This window comes from Sinocyclocheilus rhinocerous, unplaced genomic scaffold (assembly GCF_001515625.1).
Source record: "Sinocyclocheilus rhinocerous isolate Xijiao unplaced genomic scaffold, SAMN03320098_v1.1 scaffold190, whole genome shotgun sequence".
Classification (NCBI taxonomy): domain Eukaryota; kingdom Metazoa; phylum Chordata; class Actinopteri; order Cypriniformes; family Cyprinidae; genus Sinocyclocheilus; species Sinocyclocheilus rhinocerous.
In genome coordinates this window covers 102,098-130,042 of record NW_015623079.1, presented here as the reverse complement: position 1 = coordinate 130,042, position 27,945 = coordinate 102,098, and the positions used below count along the sequence as shown (strand labels likewise).

The window sequence follows — 27,945 nt, the reverse complement described above, 5'->3', positions numbered from 1 at the left end:
TATAAAAGCGCACAAAAGCTGGGCATAACCAGCCCCCCCAAACCCCCCCTTCACCCAACACGGACACACACAGCACCCCCAACCGAAAACATCTTCCCGCGCCCCTGGCATCTACATACTGTGACTTCAAGTTGAGCCCAGGTTTCTGTCTAGTGTGGGAAAACATGGCGATGGTCAGTTTGGAGGGAACAAACCCTCTCTGCTTTGGCTTTCTCAGCCTAGCTCTCCCTGGGCAGGAAAGTCTCGACAGTACTCTCTCCAGCACGTCTTCCACAAGTCTACCTCTCAGCACTGATCTTGTATCGCAGGACGAAGTAAGCGATCAGACGAAGCGATACAAAGAAGATGCCCAACACAATAAAGTCCATGTAGAGTTTTGCATCTTCAACATCCAGCTCCTTCAAAATGGCTTCTGACTTCTGGAAGTGGCATGTCTCATCTTTGTCGCAGTGCAGGTCCTCACGGTCAAGCCCGTAGATGGACAGAATGACTCCTTCAAAACCATATCTGAAAGTCAGAGGACAACTGATTTAGAAGAATACCACTTAAGATATACTGGCATACTTGTATTGTATTATACAGGTCTCTGGAATACTCGATTATGATTGGTCAAATACAGCAAATGTGATTGGTCAAATGTGCGGTCAGATATTTTATATTTTAACCACTACATTGTTCCTACAATGTTCATTTCTTTCATATCCACTCCACAGCCTCTTTCTGCTTGCATAATGAAACAATTTAAATTCAGATCAATATATCATGATCATTTATTTACTTATTTGGCAAGTAATCATTATAATAAACCTCTTCATGATAATTGTACATTATATCTTACATATTTAAAAGACAACATAAATCTCATTTGTAGCTCATTTAATTTCCATAACGAGAGGTTTTTTCAAGTAGAATTTTTGAGCAAGAAATAATGTTATACAGTGAAACACCCTTGTAAAAAAGAAGTGAACTTATTTGTATTTAATGCGCACTTGCAGTGTACTTCAAGTATATTATTAAAACTACACTTGCATATAATATAATATTAATGAAATTAAAGGCTACTATACTTAAGTGTGTTAAGAAACAGTCATGAATTGACTTAAGCACACATTTAAAAGGTATGCTTGTAATAATGCCAATTTAAAAGTGTTACTTAAGTACATTTTGAATCACTATGTTGTAATAATATTTTGTCATGTTTTAAAGATCATGTTCACTTTTTTGTGTTGACATACTTGGCAGTGTGTTTTGATATTACATTTAAAGTTATTACAAATGTTTAATTATAAATATATTTAAATACATGACATACACATTTTAATAGAGATTACATTTTTAGTTTCCACAAATGCTTGCCAGTACATTCGGCTAAACACTTTAACCATAATTCAAAGACGATAAAAGCAATTATGAAATTATATATAAAGATGTACTGAAGTCTTAAGTGGGTCAAAGAAAAGCAATCTTAAACTATATAATACATTTAATATTGTAAATAGCATTCATTTAAGTATCTGAAAACATTACATTCAGTATATTCTTTTAAAGTACATTATTCCCATAATAAGTACTACTTTTAAAAGTATGCTAAAGTGTTTTTTTGTTGTTGTTTTTTTCACACAAGGGCACCTAAGATGCTGTAACATGATGCTGGTCAATAATTGTTATTTCCTGTTGTCTTCGGGTATAAATAATTAAAGTAAAAATAATTTCAGATGATACATATTAAAGGTAACTGCTGTTCCTAATTTCAAATCCAGAATTTGGCACATACAGTACGTATCACAGCTCAATACTGAGTCTAAGCTATAATGAGCATTTCCTGAGGTTGCTTTACCTGACATAGGAAATGTATGATATCCATTGGAGGTATTTTGGAATAGTGTCAAAACTGACAAAGAAGCCTGAAAACAGCAGCACAGGGATTGCTGTCACAGGACCGACAAAAGTTGCTACCTGTCAAAGAAACACAATACTGCATCATTATATCATTAGGCAAAAGGTGTGCCTTTTCTGTAAATGACATTGAAGATTGATTGATAGAGGCAAATTCTTATATATATGACAAAACATTTGGCTCATCCTGTATTGCTCTGAGGTATTTACTTGTAATGAGGTGGATGCTGCTCCTATCAGCAGTCCCAGTGACTGTGCAACCAGTGACGTGAGTGTCCCTAAAGCCAGGAAAAGAATGAAACGAACTGCATCTGAAGGTTGAGATGTCATCCAGTACACTATACTGCAGTAGGCCACTGGGAACACGATCTGTGAGGAAGAAAAGATTGCTCAGATTTATCCATTTCTGAAAGTATTTTGAAGTAGGCTATATGTTTTAGAGAGAAGACTGACAATCTGACTCTTTGTCCTTAACAGTCAATAGATGCGTTTCCATTACAAATTTGCGCAAAACTTTGGCGATATTTTATAAATATCGATAAAAAAGTGTTGCGACATGATGGCGTTTCCATTAACCGATGTTATGTGACTAAAACGTAATTTTTTCCTCTTGCGACAAGTCATGGCAACGGATTTTGACTGAGTTTGGCTACACTAGCCATTATATTTAATCGAAGGAGGCGTATGCGTGTATCTTGATAGAAGCAGCGCGGAGAGCAGCTTCTGAGACGTGCCGTGGTGCGACTGGTAACACAAGCGTTAACTAGAGTGGCCGCGATCAGCTCAGGTGGCGGTTTCGGAGCCGTAACGCGCTGCACACGTGTGCAGTGTAAATAGTCTAAGCATTAATGGCAAGGAAAGCCCCTTATACTTGAGAGCAGCCACATATGAAGTGTTTCTTGGAGGTTATAGTTCATTGAGGAATGATCATATGACTTTTTACGTACGCCATGTGACCTGTTAATGCAAAGAAAAAACGTTTCCATTGCAGTTTTGCAAATTATTCCTTTTTCGCATTGCCTGAAAAACCACCTAATGCGAGCGTAAAAACTTTTTTATATATGGCCGTTTTTGCGAAATTGACGCATTTCCATTAGGTGTATTTTTAATTCGCAATTTCAGTTTGCGCAATTTGAAGGGTAATGGAAACGCGCCTAATGTTGCAAATTAGCTTTTTTTGATTAATGACCTTGGAATTTATTACTTATAAGTTGTCTTAAATCAATCCATTTTTTTCAGGATTTTTTACCTAACTGGAGAATATTTCTTGTAGAGACACTAGAGGATATTACTAATTCTGACCAAAGGCCACTTATGTAATGTTGCAGCAGGATTTGTCTAAATTGGGCGAACAGTGATTTGACCTGAAAAGCAAATCCACTTCGAGCTCCAATAACATGTTTATGCCATAACCATCTTAGTGTTCCCCCTTTTCTGCTTTTTGTTCCATTTTTAACCTGTTATGTGTCTGTACTCTGAGGAAACCGCACTGTAAATCTTATTCTTATCCACTTTGTGAATCGTCTTGTTGAGCACAACAACCAAGCAAGCTGCCTTTCAGGAGGATGACGGCGTTTCCATTAACCGATGTTATGTGACTAAAACGTAATTTTTTCCTCTTGCGACAAGTCATGGCAACGGATTTTGACTGAGTTTGGCTACACTAGCCATTATATTTAATCGAAGGAGGCGTATGCGTGTATCTTGATAGAAGCAGCGCGGAGAGCAGCTTCTGAGACGTGCCGTGGTGCGACTGGTAACACAAGCGTTAACTAGAGTGGCCGCGATCAGCTCAGGTGGCGGTTTCGGAGCCGTAACGCGCTGCACACGTGTGCAGTGTAAATAGTCTAAGCATTAATGGCAAGGAAAGCCCCTTATACTTGAGAGCAGCCACATATGAAGTGTTTCTTGGAGGTTATAGTTCATTGAGGAATGATCATATGACTTTTTACGTACGCCATGTGACCTGTTAATGCAAAGAAAAAACGTTTCCATTGCAGTTTTGCAAATTATTCCTTTTTCGCATTGCCTGAAAAACCACCTAATGCGAGCGTAAAAACTTTTTTATATATGGCCGTTTTTGCGAAATTGACGCATTTCCATTAGGTGTATTTTTAATTCGCAATTTCAGTTTGCGCAATTTGAAGGGTAATGGAAACGCGCCTAATGTTGCAAATTAGCTTTTTTTGATTAATGACCTTGGAATTTATTACTTATAAGTTGTCTTAAATCAATCCATTTTTTTCAGGATTTTTTACCTAACTGGAGAATATTTCTTGTAGAGACACTAGAGGATATTACTAATTCTGACCAAAGGCCACTTATGTAATGTTGCAGCAGGATTTGTCTAAATTGGGCGAACAGTGATTTGACCTGAAAAGCAAATCCACTTCGAGCTCCAATAACATGTTTATGCCATAACCATCTTAGTGTTCCCCCTTTTCTGCTTTTTGTTCCATTTTTAACCTGTTATGTGTCTGTACTCTGAGGAAACCGCACTGTAAATCTTATTCTTATCCACTTTGTGAATCGTCTTGTTGAGCACAACAACCAAGCAAGCTGCCTTTCAGGAGGAAACCACATTTTCTTTTGTTCCATGTTACCTGAAATGGGACATCCGCCATTGTTTTGGCCAAGTAGTATGCCTTTAGGCTGTACCAGTAATTTAGATGTTCTCTCAAAAAGACGCCCATCTCAAGAGGAACTATAATAACAATCAGAAAGAACAGATGAGCAAGGATAGCAAGTTAGTATCAAGCTAGTGAAAGTGTGCGTCAAACTCTTTCTTGTATAAAGAATATAACGGATATTTTTACACAAATTTTACAGACTCACAGGTGAGGACGGTGGGCATCAAAGCTGCAAACATGAGGAACAACATTGAAAAGAACAGGAAACCGGAATTGCTAAGGACTTTCTTGGCCTCGTTGCCAATGCCCAGGTATAAAAGACCGATCAGAATTCCAATCCCAAGATGAGACATGATGCGCAAGTGAGTCAACACCTAAAAGAAGAAAAATCATTTTCACATCAAACTTAAGTTCCTTCTGTTTTTACCCACTTTCATGTGTCCATCAGTACTAAATTGAGAATGGCTTCTGAATTGCAGTTTAGTTACTGAATTTGAAAATAATATGAATTTAGGGAGCAAACGGAATTTCTTTTAATTCTAGTGAAATTTAAATATGACATTCTACTGAAAAAATGCTATGTGTGTATTTTCTAATATATAATTTCAGTTAAAGTTTCAACATATCAAGATCATTTTATATATATATATATATATATATATATGTGTGTGTGAATAATGTTCCTGTGGCTCAGTGGTAGAGCATTGCGTTAGCAGTGCAAAAGGTCGTGGGTTCAATTCCCAGGGAACACACATACTGGTAAAAAATGTATAGCCTGAATGCACTGTAAGTCGCTTTGGATAAAAGTGTCTGCTAAATGCATAAATTATTATTATTATTATAAATTATATATACTGTATATAAATATATAACAAAATATTAAAGTTTTTCATATTCATGCACATAATATGAGGTATTTCAAAAAAAAAAAAACGTTCCATTTATACATAATTCATTATATTTAATAATAATTTTACTGATCTTGGTGGAAAACACTAAACATTAAAAGAAAAAAAAAAGAAATATATTAAATATCTTTGAATAACAATTCGGTAATTTTCAGTCAATTTAAATCCATGACCTCGCTACTAATATTAAAAATTAATTAGGATCATTATATTACTATAGGATAAGTTTAACTTCTGTTTTTTTATTGCATAACTCCTGATGCTCGTAATGGCAAATTTGGCTCTGCTGTGTGTGTTATTAAACCTCCCCACTCGGTGGCAGTGCTGCTTACCGAATCTCTCATGATGCTAAGAAAAGTTCTTTTGAAAAGGATGCAAAACTGCGTCAGGCAGCTGGCAGAAAAACTATGGCAACCCTCTGATGATGAAGAATCCTAAAGAAAATAGGTTCATTTTAAATGTATTCACTGTCAGAAAAAAAAGTGCCAAAATTGTACGTTTTGGGGTTCAACAGTTTGTCACTGGGGCAGTACCTTCAAAGGGACACCTATGTACTTTCTTTACCACTAAAGGGTGCATATTCGTACTTTAGAGTAGTAATATGTACCCTTAAGTTAGTAATATGTACTCTTATGGTACTTTTATGAACCCTTTAGGGGTAAAGCAGGTACAAATGTGTCCCTTTGAAGGTACTGCACCAGTGACGAGCTGTTGTACAGGTACAATTATTATTATTATTATTATACTTTTTTTTTTCTAAAAGAGTGTTGTACAGAGATACTACAGCTCTCATACAACATAAAGCCTTTATGTAACATGATGTAGTGGGTGTTATGTAATTCTACAAACATACCTCGTCGGATGGTCTGTGCCACAGGAAGGGATTATGGACCCCGTTACCATTCATTTCACTTTTGTAGTCTTTCTCACACTTGCACTCCTGAACGGCCTTCACCAGCCAAGCTGTCTGGTCACCGTATTCACCAGAGGCCACCTCCAATACTGGAGAAAATAATAAAAACACTCTCAGACTGAAAAAACTGATGCATCAAGACTAAGAAAACACCTGTACTGAGAATGTAGATGTGCATTATTTTTACTCTCTCTATAATTCTCAGTATATTATTTATTCATGTGTAGATAGCATCCAAAAATATCATTTTGCATCTGTCAGTGGCGAGTGAACTGGTAATACTCTAACAGGCATGAAATATATATTCGTGCCTATAAACATTATGCAGCACAACTGTTTTCAACATTGATAATAATCAGAGTATTAGAGTTATTTCTGAAGGATCATGTGACACTGAAGGCTGGAGTAATGATGCTGAAAATTCAGCTTTGATTACAGGAATAAATTACATTTTAAAATATATTCATATAGAAAACAGTTATTTTAAATTGTAATATTTCACAATATCACTGATTTTACTGTCATTTTTAGTCAAATAAATGCTGCCTTGGTGAACATGAGACTTTTTTCAAAAACATTAACACATCTTACTGACTCAAAACTTTTATGAAGTCTTTAATGACTTAATTGACTGCAAATATGCAAGAAGCAAGAGTAAACAAATAATTTATTTAAAATATTTCTGATTTGATTCCCTTTTGTATATTATAAAATCAAGGGTCCTGTAATTCCTCAAAGTAATTTTAAATTAGCTTTTGTTTCTTTCTTTTTTTTGATGATTTCTGGTAAGCATGATGCGAAACCAGTCTAATCATATGACTCAAATTTCTCAGATTGTTTCACTGTTCTGGGGTCATAGTTTTATTTCAGTTCTGTAAGGAGATCAAAATACAAAAAATGTCTATTTGAAATAAATGCTGTTATTTTGAACTTTCTATTAATCCTAGAATCCTTAAAGTATTTCCGTTTCCACAAATATATTAAGCGACACGTCTGTTTTCGACATTGATATTAAGCAATGTTTCTAGAGCAGCATATTAGAGTTATTTCTGAAGGATCATGTGACACTGAAGGCTGGAGTAATGATGCTGAAAATTCAGCTTTGATTACAGGAATAAATTACATTTTAAAATATATTCATATAGAAAACAGTTATTTTAAATTGTAATATTTCACAATATCACTGATTTTACTGTCATTTTTAGTCAAATAAATGCTGCCTTGGTTAACATTTACATTAACATTAACACATCTTACTGACTCAAAACTTTTATGAAGTCTTTAATGACTTAATTGACTGCAAATATGCAAGGAAGCAAGAGTAAACAAATAATGTATTTAAAATATTTCTGATTTGATTCCCTTTTGTATATTATAAAATCAAGGGTCCTGTAATTCCTCAAAGTAATTTTAAATTAGCTTTTGTTTCTTTCTTTTTTTTGCATTTGCTGCTTTGTGATTTGTTACATTTGGACCTCTGCGTACTGAGAGCAGTATTTTCTTACCGAAGTCTGCGGGGTTGTGATAGGTGGGACAGTTGAGTCCCAATTCTCGGAGATAAGGGATTAAGCTTGAAACTCTTCCTCGGTAAATACACTGGCCTTGACTGAGGACATACAGCTGGAAAAAACACCAAGAATGAGGTGTGAGAGGCAGCATTTTGCATAAAAGCATGTATTTAGAAATATTCAAGCATGAATATAAAACAGCGATCACCTTATCGAAGAGTTCAAACACTTTAGCGCTGGGCTGGTGAATTGTGCATATGACTGTTCGACCACCCTGAGCAAGAGCCTTCATCAGAGAGACCACCTGGAAGCAGGAGGAGCTGTCCAGTCCACTTCAGAGAGAAAAGACACAGAGAAAATGACAGTCAGCACCTTCCTTGACATGATTAAGCTGCGGTGCTCCAATGCAGACAAGGTTTAAGTCTGGCCTGCATTACATATTGATTCCTTTCCCCATTCTCTCTACCAAAAAAAATCCTGTCTATCAGTAATTTCCATTATTATATTATATATTATGCAATATCAGTATGGTGGCCAGACAAGTTTAAAGAGATGAGATTAGATTGTAATCTTGACCTCACTCGATCAAGGCCATATTAATATCACAGATGACAGAGACACCGCTGGATAAAGTGGAAGTGTCTATCTTAAAGGACAGGTTGTAGCCTTCAATACAGCAGCACATTCAAAACACCATGACATCACTGCAAATGCCACACACAGGTTTCTGATAGGATGCTCAATTTCTTTGAGCCATGAATGTGTCCTACATCATATTAATGATAACGGTACTGCTCTTATGCAACCTAGTATAGAAGCGAGCCGAAGCCACATGGCTTTGGAAAGACTTCCATGAAGGAGAATCTGTTTATCCTTGGATAAGCGTGTTAATCGTATATAAATGCATTTTACAAAAGTATTGTTTTATGCCGAAATGAATTTAGCTTGCCGCTCTCTGTTCTTAGCGGGTAATCCCCAGAGAGGAATGAAGAGCTTAATAGAGCCCATAGAGACCAGAAAGCAACTATGGTCGACCATAGATAGCTAACGATGCTTTTGGGAAAGCAACCCTAGGTCTCAACTGTCCAACAGTATCTCACCTGGGCAAAGCCTGTAAGTGAATATGCAATTAAATTGCATTTACACATTATAAGGACGTAACAGAGAAACCTCATGGGTAACAGCTTTTCACAAGAGATATATTTGAATCAGGAACGGCACTTAAGTTGATGATACACGAGGCAACGTTTTTGAGCGATGTTGCATGGGCACTTTCCCATTGAGAATGGGCAACAAATTTATATCTGGATACTTTAGATCTGTTGTGGGCCCTGTGTCTCACCTGGTTGCCCGTTGATGGCAACATTGCTCAAAAAGTTGCCCGTGTATCATCACCTTTATAGCCATACATTTCATAACGTTCACATGCACTATAAAAAAAAAAAAAAAATTGAAGTTGTAAATAAAACAAAGATTACTGGAATATGTTTGATAAGAAACTACAATTTCAGTCTTTGTGCTTTAAAAAATTCATGTGAAATTCAGTGTGTTACTTGCCATTTCGGTGTAATCATTTGCGATATTCACTAGCAGTTTCTGAGTGAAAATTGTTTCAAAGTAAATCCTACACCATTTTTCTTAAGTACGGAGGAGGCTCACCTTGTGGGCTCATCAAAAAACATGACGGGTGGGTTGTTGACAAGCTCCAAGGCGATGGCCAAACGCTTCCTCTGGCCCCCAGACAGGTTGGATGTGCGTGTTTTGGCACATTCTAACAAACCGAGAGCGGTCAGGATTTCCCGAACCTACAACAACAGCACGTGTGCATCATTATGCAGTGGAATAAGAACAGCACATGCCATATCTACAATACCATTCAAACGTTTGTGGTTGGTACGATTTTTTTAGTATTTTTGAAAAATGTCTCTTATGCTCATGAAGGCTGCATTTATTTTATTTAAAAAATACAGTAAAAATGCGAAATATTATTACTATTTAAAATAACGTTTTTCAATTTCAATGCATTTTAAAATGTGATTTATTCCTGTGATGCAAAGCTGAATTTTACTCCAGTCTTCAGTGTCACATGATCCTTCAGAAATCATTCTAATATGCTGATCTGCACGTGTTGAACACAACTGTGCTGCTTAATATTTTTTGTGGAAGCCATGATACATCTTTTCATGAACTTACTGACCCCAAATGTTTGAATGGCGGTGTACATGTTTACTGTGATTTCACTAATTAGGACATGTAGATCAAGTAATGTTTAAAGCACTCACAGCTGACCTTTACCAAAGGTCTCAAAGATTAGGCCGTACATACATAACCGTTTGGGAAACTTCACACGCCTCTCACTTACCATTTCACGTCTGCCTTCATCCTTTTCCTGGAGTTTGAGATTAGCTGATACCTGAGCAGGGAGAGTGAGCGATTTAGATCATGAGCATTAGCGGTATAACTAAAGCTAACAGAGGGATTTGCATGAACTCAACAACAAAGCAACTGCAATTACATGAGACATATTCCAGTGAAACTAGCAGTGAGAGCTGATTATATGTTTTCTGTTTGTGTATGTTGTATTAACCACGATGAGGTAGTGTGCTTGCTATTAATAATGTGTTTCTCTTGGCTAAATATAAAGCATATACACATACATAACCAGTTGGGAAACTTCACACGCCTCTCACTTACCATTTCACGTCTGCCTTCATCCTTTTCCTGGAGTTTGAGATTAGCTGATACCTGAGCAGGGAGAGTGAGCGATTTAGATCATGAGCATTAGCGGTATAACTAAAGCTAACAGAGGGATTTGCATGAACTCAACAACAAAGCAACTGCAATTACATGAGACATATTCCAGTGAAACTAGCAGTGAGAGCTGATTATATGTTTTCTGTTTGTGTATGTTGTATTAACCATGATGAGGTAGTGTGCTTGCTATTAATAATGTGTTTCTCTTGGCTAAATATAAAGCATATAAAGAGGCTACATGCAAAAAGGGCTGTAAAGTAAATCATTTTAACCACTTAGGGTAATTTGTACTTTAGTACTACTGAAAGCGAATACTCATACTTTTACACAATAACATTTGCAAGGGAAAAAAGTTTACTTACAATTGTTTACCCTTACAGTACCTACCCTTGTGAAAAGAAGTATGCTTAATTGTATTGATTGATACAGAGGGAGCTACTGTAACAATCTCTGTCTGTTTCATTATGTTTTGGTTTTCCCTGTTCTCATTTTGCCTGTGTTCCTCATCTTTAGTGATTTCCATAGTTCCTAAATTGATTACGCACCTGTTTCAGTTCTAGTTGATTACTTCACTCTGTGTATTTTAAGCACTTGGTTCTCTTTGTTCAGTGTCTGATGTTGTCAGTGTTATATGTGGTTGTGGTTCCCTACTCTTGAGTTCTTTTCCTCTGTTCCTGTTGACTTTATCTATTAAAAGACTGTTTCCTGGATACTCTATTGTCGTGTGCTTCATTACAGCAACTGCTGAGTGACACTAATGAAGCCCAGTGATATAATTTCAGCAGACACATACCATCATGGCTTCTTGTACAGTGAGGTGTGGCAGTAACATATCGTCCTGCATGATGTAGCAGGACACTTTCCTGAAAGATCGCAGATCCCTGGGCTGCCCGTTTATCAGGATCTCCCCCTTCATGCCTGTTTCCCTGCGTGATAAAGCACATCGTCAGATATACTTTCTATTGAAACGTTATCAAATCTATGATCACTATTTCTTGATAAATGATCACGATATCCCACACGTCATTGCTATATTCATTCAACTTCAATGATATATAGAAAGCATTGCTAGAAGCATAATATTAAAAGTAACTGCTAAATCTCCTGCCTAAAGCTACAGTTGCGTCTTTTTGACAGATTGCTTCAGGTATTCTTCATTTGTAAAATGCTTTGCATAAAAGTGTCCACAAAAAGAATAAATTTAAAGCTGCAGTCCGTAACTTTTTTTGGTTAAAAATTATCCGAAATCAATATTTGAGCAAGTACATAACCAGCCAGTGTTCAAAACTATCGCCTTACTTTAGCCCGATTCACAACGGTTAGCTTATAATAATGTTTTCTTATTTGAGTGGTACGGGTAGGTTTTCGCGGGAAATTCGAGCATAGCACTGCGTCATTACGTCACGTCTGTAACCATAAATAAGTTGTCTACTAGGCTATCGCATCTGCCACACATACTCTTCAGAACATTAGATTAATCCGCGCTGGAGCCGTGCCGACTCACAACCCACGCAAGCTAGACAATTCCGCACACAGCTGCAATTCCAGGTTTTCAAACAGAGATGGCGACAAAGAGGCAAAACTTACGGACTGCAGCTTTAAATAAATAATGAACAGCTTACAGGAAATGAGACAAAAAGAAGCAAAATGTATGATGGCTGTGCTGGCTGTGTCATCAAACTCACATGGCAATTCGTAACTAATTTACCTTTTGACGATCAGTGGCAAATTGGGTGCCCCACTGACAGTTATGTTTAGAGGTGGACCTTAATTTCATAAAAATTTCCCACCAATTCACACAACAATGTAAAATAGTTAGTGCTGCATGCTTCATTTTTGATGCAGTATTTTATGGTCATATTTTTATGGTCATACTAACCTATAACCTGCTAGAATGTTCATTAAGGTAGACTTCCCGGCCCCCGAGGGTCCCATGATGGCCACCAAAGCACCGCTGGTGAAGTTCCCAGAGATCCCTTTCAGAAGGGTCTTGTAACCTGACACAGGGTGGAACAGAAAAAGAGGAGCCCCTGTGAGAAACCTTCCACAGTCTGGACAATAAACACAATGAACAACCTGAGCCGTCCTGCACAATTGTATAATGTACCTGCCAAAGTCCCATTCAAATTCTCCTGCTTACATAATGGCCGGTCTGTGATTGGAGGTGAAAAGGGGTATTTATTTGTTCGCCGTTGGGTTTCTGAAATTTTCCAGGTGAGTGAATCTGTTTGCTGGTGTGCGTATCTTTAGATATACCCTGTTCTTACTTCTATCTGAGCTTTTTGTTTCTAACTTTCAGAGAATAAAGACCCGATGCTATAACGCTTTCTCCAATATCCATCAATTTTCTTTTGTCAAGATGTATAATGCATTCTTCACCATCTTATGACAGCTTTGTGTGCAGATTTGTAAGCAGCTGAACTTGTTTTTGGTTCATGGCTAATGCACACTAGCCTCAAAAGAGTATTTGAACACTTAAGGGCTACTTAAAATGTATGAACTTCATTAGTCCATTGGTTCAACATACTTTTTTGTTGCATTAGACAACAAGACGGATATATGTCACTGAGTTAGACATCAATAAATTTTCCAAATGCATTTTGACTGAATATCAGGTTGTCACATTACATGACTTGGGAACACAACGGGAAAAATGTAATGACCTTTTAACACAAATTTACTGTACAAAATCAGTCATGAAACTAAAATGTGCTAATTTATCCAAAAACAAAATATGAAAATCTGAAATTCACATAAAATAATAATAATAATACAGTTTTGAACTAAATGTTTGAAACTAACATGCAAAATTATTGCTTGAAAACAACTTGAAATCTTAAAGTTACTGACATAAACCAAAGTCTCTTTCTAGGAGAGTCGGTTCACTTGCCGGCTATCTTGAAAACGCTCTTGGCAGCTATATTCAGTCATGCAAGTACAGTTTGTATTAAAATGGGGGGACTACTTGCAAAACTCACATTTTAATAACCTATTTCAGCAATAAAATCTAACATGACTTGTGTCATAAACTTTTTTTTGTGTGTATATTTTGGCCCAGCCAATGCACATGTAAAATGTACAGCAAATACACTTTACAGCTGTTTCTATGGTATATGAAGCGTTTAACAGAAGATGCAGTAACGTTGAGAGCAAAAACTGATGTAAAGACCGCTGTAAAGGCATTGACTGAATTTGGAAGTCAAAACCTACCTACTACAACTACTGGGTGCTCCAGTTTTTTTTCCCCCTTTAAATTGTAGGTAGCTTTAAAGTACATTTTATATGTTTTAATAATCTTTTGTCATGTTTTAAAGAAGTACATGTATTTTGATGTGTTTTCTAACATACATCTAAAGCTAATATTGTCTAACATAATCTAAAGTTAAAGTTAAACATACAAAATTGCAACTTCAACATTACAAATGCACAGTTACAAATATATTTAAATACACGACACACAAGTTTTAATAGAACAGACCGGGTGTCCCTCACACATCCTGAAAAGTGAAGCAGGCTCTTTGATCGCCCCTGGTGGCTGGCTGCAGTACAGGTCATAAACCCCACCCTCTCCTTGTAAACGAATGGGACTTGAGTCAAAAAAAAAAATAATTACACTTCCAATACAATTTTCCGAAAGATGGTTTTGGTCTTTTAAGGTAGTTGTTATCACGCTGATATAGGTTCAATTGTTCGTTTTTTTGTGATAAGTTTGATTTTAGCTAGTAATTTGATGCTATAAAAACGGGGCGTGTCGTTATGGTTGATTGGGTCTGCGGGAGTTTGATACCGCGGCTCCACCTCACGACACTACTGCGCAGACTCTGGCTCCAAATTACGTCATTTACTCAAGATGGCAGCGGCCATACTGAGATGCTTTGGCTTCACTTTTCTATAGTGGAAGGAAGTGGAGACGTGTCGTCCATCTTTTTTTACAGTCTTTGGAACAGACATTTAAGTATATTTTATTTTACCATAAATGCTTAATTATGAAACATAAAAATGCACTTAAGGACTCAATTTCAGCTAATTGCATTTAATAGAAATTTAAATTATAATATATTTTCATTTAATTGAAATTAACATGCAATTCAGTTCGCACTTAAGTATACTCTTTTAAAGTACTCTTTTTAAAAGTATACGCTAAAGTGTACTTTTTTCACAAGGTTATGGCATCTCTTGCTCAGTATACAAGGAACTATAGGACAGTTAGGAAATGATAACAGTAACACTATTAACTAAGAGTTTTCCCTCAATAATCTCCTAATTTGCTGCTTATTGATAGTAAGTAAGCTAGTTGTTATAGTTTAGGTATGGGGTAGGGTTAAGGGATCTACAATATGGTCATGCAGAACAAGGCATTAATGTGTGATTTATTTTAGTACTAGTAGTAAATGAGGTACTTATAAACAGCCAATATGCAAGTAATGTGCATGCTAATAAGCAACTAGTTAATAGTGAATAGTGTTCCCTAATCTAAAGTATTACCATGATAACTCATGCTTTTATGCAGCGAAAAGAGGACATCCACAGGATGACCGATTATAACCTGTTATTTATCCAGTAGCTGAGGCTGAGATGCTAATCCAGTTGATTGCAGTGGCTGCCAGCTTAATTGGATTGTGTTTACAATCCGTCAGAGCAATACACAAATACCTCTGACCTTCTACCAGGATACCAGGGCTTCTCCCTCTGATTGTGCACTACAGTAACCCCAAAACAACAGAAAGGTGCATCACACTATTTCTGTAGTGGTACGGTCTCTGGGTGAAGCCAATTGGTTAGCAAATAATGGTGGGGTGATTTTGCTTAGTGCACCTGATGTGCTGCATGTGACAGATGAGAGAGCTATACCTGGCCATGAGGGACTCCAGGGTTACTTTGAGTCAAGATCAAGTGTGTGTGATGAAGAAATTGAAACAGAAATGCTATAGAACCTCATTCCATGGTATTACATCACGGTTTCATTATTTATTAATTTTTTTTAAAACAACTCTCTGTTACTCTTATACTGTACTCATGTTGCACTGGGTTTAATCAGATGAGGGATATGTATGCATAAATGCCTCACAACAACAACATTCAAATCGCTTGGCAAACACAAATTCCCGTGACATGGGGTTAGATGTAGGTTTGACCAGTAGTCAAATGAAGCGCCTAAACACATTCACATCCTACACAACCAAATCATTTAGAGAATCAGCAATGTACTTAACATTCATGTTTATTTTACATATAGCCTTCCACCGGTGCATGATTATGACAGCAAAGGTACCACAATGAATATAGCCAAGCTTCGTTATGATTTAGAGGATATAGATATAGAGGACAAACTGGATTGTAGTGCAAATAGTTTTACCGTTTACTGCAATTATCTGAAAGCTGGGACCAGGCGCACATCACTAACAGCAAAGTATAAAATGTATAAAAACACCATATCACAACAAAACACAAATACAACAGAACCAGATCATACTGGCTATACCAGCGGTGGCGAACTCCGGTCCTGGAGAGCCGCAGCCCTAGCTTGTTCAGGTGTGTTTGATTGGGGTTGAAGCAAAACTCTGCAGGGCTGCGGCTCTCCAGGACCGACGTTCGCCACCCCTGGGCTATACAAACAAATGAGTACCATGGTATTTCTAGATTTGGCTATGGTTTACTTTAGACATAATAGTGTACACATTTTCCATAATAAAGTCCTATTGCGGTACTATGCTAGGTCATGTTATCAGATTTTAATTCTATCATATTAAAAAAAAAATACTATGGTATTAAAATTCACATAGAGTGCATGGTACTTGTCAAAATACCATGGTAATATCATGATCCCATGTCCAAAAAAGTAAATAAATAAAAAATTAGTCATGCTAATTTTTTTTGTGTTTACACAATTACCATTAAAAAAAAACATGCATCATGTTAACACCATAGCTAAATACCAAGGTGCATGAATATATCAATCATTCAGTACCATGGTATCTACCGTCCCTCCCGAACCTATAACAAAAGTGTCCCTCGCGGGTCAAAATGACCAGAAGGCCAAAAATGACACTAATTTTATTTTTGGTCCAGAAAGCTTATATTGATCCATTTTTATATATTTTTTTTTTTTCTCATTTTTTATGTAGCATTTTTTATTTTATTTTTTGGTGATTTTTATTTTATTCACATTAAATTCTGGATATTTTTATGAAAATGAGCATATTTTAATTTTTTTTTCAGCAAAAAAAAACAAAACAAAGAAAGACACAATATCTGCATATTTATACTTTAAACCTTTCAGATATATCTCAAGGCTTTCAGATATATATCAAAACATTAAAAAAAACTATTTTGTAAGAAAAAAAAATGAAATTGATACTGAATTTTAATGCAAACACATGCATATTCATTCAGTTTCATAAATATGTAATAAACATAAAAGATCAATTTAAAAATATAAATATGATATAAACTCAATGGTCTCCACCCCATCACTCAAATGTAACTGTTAAGTCAAAAAAAAAAAATTCTGCAGTCTCAGCCCTTTGTTTGGGTATGCATCTTTTCTGGATTTTGTCAGATTTTATATAGTAAAAAAAATAATAATAATAAAAATGCTGTTTTTTTTCAGACATTCCATTCATTCCTATGGCCTAGAATCCTCGAATCGACTCAGATTTTTTTGTGGTGTGTGTGCGCCTATGTGTGTGGGTATGTGAGTTTTTTGTGCATTGATTTTATATAGTAAAAAAAAAAATAATAATAAAAATGCTGTTTTTTTTCAGACATTCCATTCATTCCTATGGCCTAGAATCCTCGAATCGAATCAAAATTTTTTGTGTGTGCTCCATGCTCAAGTGTGACAAAATAAAATAAAAAAAATCCACAGTTTTTTTGTAAATTCCATGCTTTTCCAGTGGCGGGTGAAAATGACCCGCGAGGGACACTTTTGATACTTTTTTTTATAGCACCCACTTAAACTGCTCGAATTCACTCATTTTTTTTCATGTATTCCCGAACCGGGTGTGAACCAAGTGTGACAAATGTAACAAAGTCTCATACCATAACGATCAACGCTCGATTAAAAAAAAAATCTTTAAAAATGAGTTTTGGGTCAAAATTACCCAAGGGACGGATGACGGTTAAAGTACTACTGTATATATTAAAGTACCACTGTATGATTTTGACCACGATTTTGCCACCTGACACAAATTTCTGGGATCGTAAAGGATTTCTATTACATTACAATTGTGAGTCTATGATCACATATGATCAATATGTTCACCAACGGCAAATTAATAGCCTTTGCAATAAATCTTAGCCTCAGACGAAGTTCTGATTGTGTCAAATTTGGTTCACACTAGTACAGTCTGAAATCTTTTATGGCTTGCGTCCACTGAAGAACCAATATGACTGACGGATTTCAAACACACATTTTCTGTGTTGTGCAACAGACCACAGCTCACATTGTTTTCCACTAAATTACAGTCATACCAATCATGATAGTCCTTAAGAGTTGTTACTGTACATAATGCCTTCTAGAAGATTGGGTATTGTAAATTTTTCAGTAATAAATGTATCCTTTTCTGCCTTGAGTAAAGACTATGCTTCATATAAAAGCCTTAAACTTGAAAATGCGAGTACAGAATGATGCGTATGGTATGTGGGTTGCTTCTCATGCAACCAGCTTGTCAATGCTGAATCGTGCTTATATGTCTTGGCTACAATTGATCATTTAGTTATTTACAGTAACTCCATATCTACTTGTTACAGCTCAGTGAGGAAAGCTTTGGTTGGGGTGGGGTGGGAAAGAGCTTGGGTACCTCATTCACTGCTTCATTTCAAGACTGATCAAATGTGCAATTCAATTCAAAATTGCTTCCATGCCAATGTCTCAGGCAGCTATTTTGCTCTTTTTGACCTATGAAGGAGATCTCATTGAGTAATGGAGCCATCAGGCTATTAGTCCTCCCTGGCACACACTTCACTTTCTCCCATGCAGCTCTTACAGCATGACATCTAGGGGATACTACTACAACACAAGGGATCAAAAAATACCAGAGGAGGAGAAGGACCACAGAGTTCACTTTGGTCTTTTACATGCTTCAGTAGGCTGGGCATAGACATTATTTTCTGTGACATTTTCACCCATACAGGAGGTTACTCAAGGCTGTGCGAGGTTCTTTAAGGGCTTTTAAATGCTATTAAAAGCTCGACCCACACAAACATTGTGAACAATTTAGTTTTTAGGTATGGCAGAACAGCATAAGAGTTTCAAACGTCAACATACTGTATATATACTAATATACTTTAAAAGAAAACACTTAAATGTGAAATGAACGTAAAGTTTTTAGATACTAAATTGCATGTCAGTTGCAATTAAATGTAAATGTATTATAACTTAAATTTATATTAAATGCAATTAGTTGAACTTAATAATGTTTTTGACCAGTCTTTGAAATGTGGTTAAAGTGTACTGCCGAATGTACTGACAAGCATTTATGGAAAACTCAATTATTCTTTAATGCCATTTCTAATGAAAATTGTGTATCATTTAAATATATTTGTGATTACACATTTGTAATGATCAGTGTTGGGGAAAGTTACTTTTAAAAGTAATGCATTACAATATTGCATTACTCTTTAAAAAATAACTAATTGCATTACATTTTATGGAAAGTAATACGTTACGTTTGCGTTACTTTTTCTCATCTGGACAAGGCTTATTTGTTTAGTTTTAATATAAAATTGAAACTAAATTAAAACTGAATATTTAATTAATATAAAACTGATTTCTCGCTAGAACTAACATCAAAAGTGCAAAAAGTTAGTCAGAAATATACATTTACACACAAACTGACAACCAAACACAACTTTCAGACGCCATCTTTATTTTTTTAGCTCAACCATCACGGAATGGAACGCACATGATTGTGGGATATCAAAGGCAGCGAAGTATACATCAATGCTGCCTTCAAAAATCGATCAGATGAAGGCATCTCAGGAGACAGGAAGTGAAGCTAACTTTGGATTCGGATGTGCCTTGATGCCTTCCTACCTTTGAATGCGTCCTCCGAAGGCAGCATTTTTCAGTTTTCAGATGCAGCCCATGGCTGAGTCTTGTTTTGCTGTTAGCGGACATTTCTAAGCATTTCCTTGTTTCCTGTTTGCCTTGCCCTTGTGTTTTTGACTTTGGATTGTTCCCTGGTTTCTGTTTGTTTGCTGCCTGCCCTGACCATCGCCTGTTCTTTGGATTACTATTTTGTTTGCCCTGGGATATTGTTGTTTTGCTGGTGTTTGACCCTGCTTGTTTTGACTACGCTCTAGCATAATGCTTGCATTTGGATGCCCTACTCCTTTGTCACGCCGTCCGTAACAGAAACAGCCGATATGTTAGTTATATGCATGCTAATAAGCAACTAGTTAATAGTGCAAATTGGTCCTTAAGACTTTGCCATTTTTGCTTATTCGTAGGGTTGAATTGGATCATCGAAGGTCAGCAGCAAGACATTGGTTAATAAAGTGTGATTAAAAACTTAATGGGATCAAATACTTGTTTGTATCATTTAACATTAAATTATTGCAGGTTTGTGTCATATTCTGAGTTTGCGTTACTTTAGTAGTTACCTAAAAAAGTAATCTGATTACGTAATTCACGTTACTTGTAATGCGCTACCCCCAACATTGTAAATGATAAATTGCAATTTAGTACATTTACAATACATTAACTTTAAATGTAATATTGAATACATACTAAACTTAAAATTATAATTAGAATATATTAGAATAAACTTCACTCTGTGCTGACCAAAAGCCCATTAAATAGCCATGAAGTTGTGGTAACATGAATTTGATAGATAGGTTCTGAGAACTTTTTCAGGTTACAGAAATGACACCTGAAACAGATCGATCACTCCTGCAGATTGCACTATTAAATATTTATGACACAATCATTGACAATGAATACATTATGTGAGTGTTTAAATTATAACAACACTTTCAAGGAGGCCTAATATTTGGAAGAAATTAGGTCTTAGAAATGTAATGGCAACATCTAGATATAGCGATCAAGATATTTAAACAATATTATAATTAGGGGTTGCACCGACTAATCGACTTCAATGCTCTGCCATGACGCTTTAGTCTTAACGTCGACTAGTCGCTGGTCCTATAGAGGGCGCAACAGGATACGCTCCGTTTCCAAACAGTTAAAATGACAAATAAATGCATACTCTGAAAGCGCTCCACAAGACATGTGAGATTATATTACTGGATGCTTGAAATTAAACGTGCACGTTTTAAACAACTTATTGTACAGGTAGGTAAAGTTAATCACCGTTCTAATCTAATGCGCTGCTGCACTGTAACACACACACATTACAGACAGTAGCTCGTACACAGTGGTGTTCCAAACAAAGATCACAGCACTGTTTTGCGTCTCTGAACAATGGACGGCGTTTAGTTTCTGAATGAATCAGTCGTTTGAATGAATCGGTTGAATCTCGAGGACTCACTCAGTCCTCGAGATTGCTGTCACCTACTGGCGGTTTTAATTTCACATTTCGAATATTTTTTTCATGTTTTAAATTATTTCAAATATCAGTATTCAATGTTTTATGTTAAAAACAAAACATTAGGCCTATTTATGCATCTGTAACTGCAGGTTAAATGCATCCATGTCCCCTCGGAGATACATTAAACTGTGTAAAAAAAAATACTTTTCGTACTTAAGTACAATAAATATCACATACTTTAAGACTTTTACTCAAGTAATATTCTAAACGGTGACTTCAACTTCTACCAAAGTCATTTTCTGGTAAGATATCTGTACTTTTACTTGAGTATGGCTTTCAGGTACTTTACACACCACTGCTCGTTATATATATTATCAGTAAAATGCAACATATATGGGAAAAGTTCACTAATTCATTGTCATAAATACTGTCCGCAACACTGATCTATAAAAACTGAAAAAAAATATTTCAAATAAAATGTACATACCAATAAATAAATAAATCAGGGGTCTTCAATCTCGGTCCTGGAGGGCCGGTGTCCTGCAGAGCTTAGCTCCAACTTGCCTCAATACACCTGCCTGGACGTTTCTAGTATATCTAGTAAGACCTTGATTAACTGGTTCAGTTGTGTTTAATTAGGTTTGGAGCTAAACTCTGCAGGACACCGGCCTTCCAGGACCGAGTTTGGATATTTGGATATAATTTAAATAAATAAATTAATGAGAATATTTCTTAATAAAGGGCCAATTTTTCACTTTAGAAATTAGTGCATATAGAACCTGGGAATATGTGCTGTGTATACATGATGAAGGCAGGAAAATGTACTGTGTAACAGGAATACTCCATTAATGATAGAAAATGAAGTAATTCCTAAAGTGAACAATCTACATGCACGATATTCTGACAAGTTACCTAGCGACAGAACAACATGCCTCCTCCACAATTGCTCATAAGCATTGCTCATAAGCAGCCTTATCTTTACAAGTGCACAGCTGACGGTTTCATCCTGTTCCAGCGTACACCCTCAGCTCTCAGCAGAGGTTACTGGAGTTTATTGACCGATAGTAACCAGCTGTGAGAGCGGAGCTGGGCTGCTGGCAGTGCCTATGCTCACTCTCTCTTTCCTCCAAGTATGGATTACAAAGATTTGTTAGACAGCTCAAAGGCCTGGTTTCTATTGCAGTCAAGTGATAATACACAAGCTGAAGGTGCCCATCACTCTCTATTGCTTTTTGGTAAAACAAAGCAGTTGATAGCATGTCAGACAGACTTGCTTAAAATCAGCATGAAAACAAACTTAGTCCTATGTACATTCCTAATATATTTTCTATTAATGATGCATCTGTGAACATTATTCCACAGAAAAAAGTACTATGTTTAGAACAGCATAATACAAATAATACTATTTCTGCAGTTTGTATACGGTGTGAATTTCCTGTATGCATTAAATACCTGAATGTGCTACTACATCTGCCATAATGTGCAGTGCACAGCAAAGCATTCTGCGTGGAATATTTGTTTACCACAATGCACTCGACCTGAGGTTCCATTTCCAGTGTCTCAAATGAAGTGAAAGTAATATCAGCCACATCTTTTTTTCTGAACGCATTCAAAGCATTAAAACACAAATTAGTTTTCATCTCAGAAATAACTAAATGCCATTTGTGGAATTAAACATGAACATACAGAAGTCATGTAACAAATGTAATAAGGTCATGTGACAATGTAGCATACTACTGTGAAATGTTTGTTTTTGCATAGTTCATATTTTATAGTATGTAGTACACAGTATATTGTTTAGTATGCTGTTAGCAGTTTTACTCAATTCCAAATGGATAGCTTCCTCAAAATATTTCATCAAAATGTAATAACTTCCACCTCTGAACTGACTTTCTTCTTTGAATGACATTACCACCCTTGTGAAAAAAGAAGTACAATTTATCATACTTTTAAAGAGTACATATTATGGAAATAATATACTTTATAATAATATACTCAAGTGTGAAATGAATGTAATATATTTAGATACTTAAGTGCATGTTATTTACAATTAAATGAAAAATGTATTATAGTTTCAGTTTATATCAATTTAAATGCAATTAGTTAAATTAGAGTGCTTTTTGACTCAAGTAGAACTTAAGTACATCTTAAGTACATTAAACTATACTATATATAGTATAATTTACTATATTTTACTATAAAATATACTATATATAAATTTGTATGTTGTGTATTACGTGTATTTAAATAAATTTGTAACATACACATTTGTAATGATAAACTTGCAATTTTGTACATTTAAAATATATGAACTGTAAATGTATTATAATCAAGTACTTTACCAGTCCTTTAGTATGTTAGCCAACAGATCAAAATGTGACATTATTTTGATTTCTTGTTTAATTTGATTATTTGACATTATTTAAAAGTGAACTTTAAAAAAAGTCTTTAAGTATGCTTAAGCAGCCTTTAATTTTATTTATGATATATTACTTGCAAGTTCAGTTTATATATATATATATATATATAATCATATACATATGCGGAAAATTCAGATCCGATTTGACCGTATGCGACCGGCCAAACGGATGTGATGTATTCTATTAAAAACTATGAGTGTAAGGTTAGAATTACCAATATTTTGTTCACATTTTGTTATTTCTGTAAAATGGTGCTTTAGAATAATTATGTCAGACATAATTATTTTATAATTATTAAATCATTATTTACGTTGATTAGCCCAATAAAACCTACTATGTTTTTATTTTGGGGGTCATTTGTTTTGTGACGATACATTCATATATTAATTATCATTCATTTTACCATGGTGAATATGCCGAGGTAACGGTTGCTGCATGACCAGTTTGAAAGTTCTGTGCGACTGCCACTAGGGGGAGAAATGCGACAGTCGTGTTCGAATGTCGTGTGCAGTTGAAAGGCGGCTTAACACATTAGCTGCATAAATGCTTCAGTCTATGTGTTCAGCCCAAGGCTCTGAAAGCTTTGATCGCTGCTGTAGTCTGCAACGGTACAAAACACCAGGATCAAATCAGCCCTGTCCACATCTGCTTCATACCTCCCCAATGTGACATCATCATGATTCTATCCCTGATCATTTCATGACAAGATCTTTTTATCCATGCCCGGCTGTTTGCCAGTCCAGAGCATTTGCTGCCTGTCTCTGATGCTGAATGCATGATATGAAGGCAGGGCTGTGTGTTGAGCATGCTGTTCTTTTTGGAAAAGGCCAAAAAAAAGCTGATGGCAATCTAAGAGGATTGAACCAAAGTCGATGAGTGAGCCACCAGAACAATGAGCCACCTGTTGGCTACGGGACTTGGACTTATGTATATTTCATGACAAGAAGCGACACTGGAGTGTGGCATTGAAGTTTCATTGAAACTTGCTTCTGTACTTCAGGCAAAAGTTTCTACCTTTCAGACTAATAGTAATTATTCACAATGGAGTACAATCTGAATGAACGAGTCCAAACTGACTTCAAGAGGAATAATTGAAACAGAAATGAAAATTCTATTTGTTTTCTCTCTCACGTCATACATAACTTGCACTGTTATGTAAGGATTTTTTCCATAAGGAAAATGGTAATTTATGGAAAGAGCATAATTATTATTATTTTTTTATTCTTTAATTCTCAGACCAATTACCTGCATTTCCCTGACTGAGCATGAAAAACAAACATTCAGTGTTTTTTTGTTGGTTTGTTTTGTTTTTGTGGCAGAGTGCCACAAAATGGAACACTTCAGATAGCAATAGTTATTATTAATTATATTAATTAAATGTATTAGAAACAAATCTTTAAAATGTAATAATAATAATAACATTATTTTAATATATAATAAAGGTGTGCACATCAAATAAATAAATAAATAAAATAAATACAGCTCTAGAAATGTATTTACCAAACAGTGCAACATTTCAAACAGTCAGATCTTTATCTGGCACAATGATGAAATTAAAATTGATTAAACATTTGTGCCATTTTGCATTCTAAAGACTGGACAGAAATCATTACATTTATCTAGAAGTAAGTAAGTAAGTAAGTAAGTAAGTATGTATGCATGTATGTATTTATTTATTTATTATTTTTAATTTATGTTATTTAATATTTTATTTTAATTTAATTTAATTTATTATTATTATATTATGACATTATTCCTATAAAGCATATGCACTGAGCAGCGAATAAACACATCCAAAAATACGTCTGAGCTATGGGGGAAAGATGACAAAATACAACCTGACAAGTGAAGTCTGGGGGGGAAAAAAATATATATATATATTTTTTTTTAAGTAGTAAAAACAACAGACTGTACATCTTGAAGGATGAAGAGAGCTGAACTCTGCTCAGGCTTGACAGTTCAGGATTTACTGCCAGTGACAAAGCTGCTACTGCTGAAAATTTGCTGTGTCCAAGAAACTTAAAACCAAATTATAATCCAGATGGTGAGCCTAATGAAGACATCACTGCCCATCAGTAAAGCCCTGCTCCTTAAGGTAAAAGTAAGAAGAGACAGCTGGGCTGTTATGTCAGCCATAGTGCTTAATTAATGAATTCCCTTCTGAGATATGCATGGAGGCATTTCAGGAGAACATCCATTGAAAAGGACATATTTGGAGCCAAAGACTAAAGACAATCACTAGACAATTCATTTGCACTCTTGCCAAGCTGTATACAAAACAAACCATTCCCAATGAAATCAATCCAATTCCCAGAATATTTCCAATAGAAACCAACAAATCCCCTAGAAGTAAATTAAATTAAAATGTACAGCAATATGTTTGATTAGTGCAGACATGGACCTTTTCATTAGAATTAGTTTGTAGTATGCCATTTTCTAGACATATATTTGCTGTTTGCATTTCCGTTTAAATAAAGCACATGTTCTTAAAAACATTATTTTATAGGAGTGAACTGAATGTGATGTTTTTGGACACTCAATTAGTATACTATAATATAGGGCTGCACGATAAATCGCATGCGATATTTAACGCGCATCTTGTCAGAAAGCCGGTTCTTTAATCAGCGGTAAATCTCCGGAGATTTACCGCTGATTAAAGAACCGGCTTTCTGACAAGATGCGCGTTAAATATCGCATGCGATTTATCGTGCAGCCCTACTATAATATTATAGTTTCAGTTTAATTTAAATGCTATTAGCTGAACTTTAGAATACTTTTTTGTACATATTTATTTGTAATTTCAATAATTACGTGTATTCTTTTTGAAATATAATTAAACGTGTACTGCTGAGTATACGGACAATCATTTATGGTAAACTAAAATATACTTTAATGTCATTCCATTGAAAGTTGTATGCATGTATGTAACATCTGTAAAGATAAAGTTTCAATTCAGCACATTTTATTTTTACTTTTATTTAATATTAACTTTAAATGTGCTATTGAAGAACACATTGCAGTTAAAATATAATCAAGTACTTGCATTTACTTATATTCACTTACTCTTTAGTATGTTAGTCAACACATCAAATGCTTTAAAGAAGTGTGCTTCTTTAAAGGGGTCATATGATGCTTTTTTAAAGATCATTATTTTGTGTATTTGGTGTAACAGAATATGTTGACATGCTTTAATGTTCAAAAAACACATTATTTTTCAAATACTGTACATTATTGTAGGTCCTCTATGCCCCGCCTCTCTCAAACGCTTCGTTTTCTACAAAGTCCCTCCTTCCGACAAGCGCAGTCTGCTCTGATTGGCCAGCTGACCCAGTGCACTGTGATTGGCCGAACACCGCAAGCACGCGTCGTCCGCATTACCTCCTCTCCTAGGTTCACGAAACGGTCGTCCATAAAATGCATTGCTGTTCTGTTGTAAGTGATCCAAATAAAGTGCTTTTGCTTTCGCACTGAAACACACAGCGTCTCCCTGACATGCTGCTTCAACACTAACTGCGGTTACTGACACCATGCCTTCTTTCTTTGCGTGCACATTTGCGGCGGGATTATGCAAATATTTCCACATAGTGGGGTAGATATGTGGGGGCGTGTTAGAATGAGCCGTTTTAGGGGGGCGTGGCAGAGTCTTAACTTTGATAAAGAATATCTCTTTGGTTTTGAGACTTTAGTCTTTGCAACTTCAGGGATCTTATCTATGCACAATCAGCTTGTAACACTCCAAAGAGAAAGGAAAACTTGAAATCGCATCATATGACCCCTTTAAAGCATAACAAAATTTTAAAGTAAAACTTTTAATTTAGCGTTACTACAAAGCGCACTTTTTAAAAGCGTACTTAAGTGTGTTAAGAAACAGTAATGAAAGTGTGCTCTTGTTATGTACACTTAAGTGGCATTTTATTACATTAATATTATGTGCAGTACATTTGTTTTTGTTTTAAAGATCTGAAGTACACTACAAGTGCACATTCAGCACTATTAAGTGCACTTATTCACAAGCGTCTCTCTGAATTCATTTGAATTCTGTAGTAGAACCTGAATAGTAGTTCTTTAATGGTTCTAACTTTTATGATATATAACTTCAGATGACATTTCCAGTGCTTTGAGGCTTGAAGGTCACACGTTACCTTTTTTCCTCCACCATGGTCCTTCAGGAACCGAGTACGAGAGATCTTTGAATTCGATGTTGACTGCGGGTCTGCGGGGGAGATATGAAAAGCGCTGGGCCTCGGTCAGATTGTTCTCTACTTTCTTCAGGTGTCCGTGTAACAGCGGCGTCTGCTGACTGCCGACGTGACTGGACATCATTTCATCAATAGACACGCACACGGTTCTGGGGTCTAGCATGAGATCGGGAGGTCCATTTGTATTCTGAGGGAGGACAGACAGAGCGCTTATGTAACACACT

At 35.8% G+C, this 27,945-nt stretch overlaps 1 protein-coding gene across 3 annotated transcripts; it reads right to left on the bottom strand.

The window, feature by feature from the left end:
• Nucleotides 1-112: 112 nt before the first annotated feature.
• On the bottom strand, nt 113-27,945 carry LOC107723828 (ATP-binding cassette sub-family G member 1). Of its 3 annotated transcripts, XM_016532908.1 has the most exons (14): nt 27,665-27,944; nt 12,489-12,606; nt 11,403-11,535; nt 10,550-10,600; nt 9,515-9,660; nt 8,064-8,187; nt 7,853-7,967; nt 6,288-6,436; nt 5,767-5,868; nt 4,732-4,900; nt 4,500-4,600; nt 2,107-2,265; nt 1,838-1,956; nt 113-507 (listed from the first exon to the last, which is right to left on the bottom strand). In XM_016532908.1, the coding sequence occupies exons 1-14, from the start codon at nt 27,882-27,884 to the stop codon at nt 279-281; spliced, it is 1,935 nt and encodes a 644-aa protein (XP_016388394.1). In that variant the 5' UTR covers nt 27,885-27,944; the 3' UTR covers nt 113-278. The 3 variants fall into 3 exon arrangements, with proteins under 3 accessions (XP_016388394.1, XP_016389157.1, XP_016389902.1); XM_016533671.1 differs by lacking the exon at nt 5,767-5,868 and having other exon boundaries at nt 27,665-27,945; XM_016534416.1 differs by lacking the exon at nt 1,838-1,956 and having other exon boundaries at nt 421-507; nt 27,665-27,945.

Excerpts from the sequence above, each read along its gene's own strand:
- LOC107723828 (XM_016532908.1), bottom strand. The coding sequence starts at position 27,884 with ATGCTAGACCCCAGAACCGTGTGCGTGTCTATTGATGAAATGATGTCC. Across the intron at positions 9,661-10,549 it reads ATGAAGGCAGACGTGAAATG|GTTCGGGAAATCCTGACCGC; the intron begins GTAAGTGAGAGG and ends CTGTTGTTGTAG. Across the intron at positions 5,869-6,287 it reads GGCACAGACCATCCGACGAG|GATTCTTCATCATCAGAGGG; the intron begins GTATGTTTGTAG and ends TATTTTCTTTAG.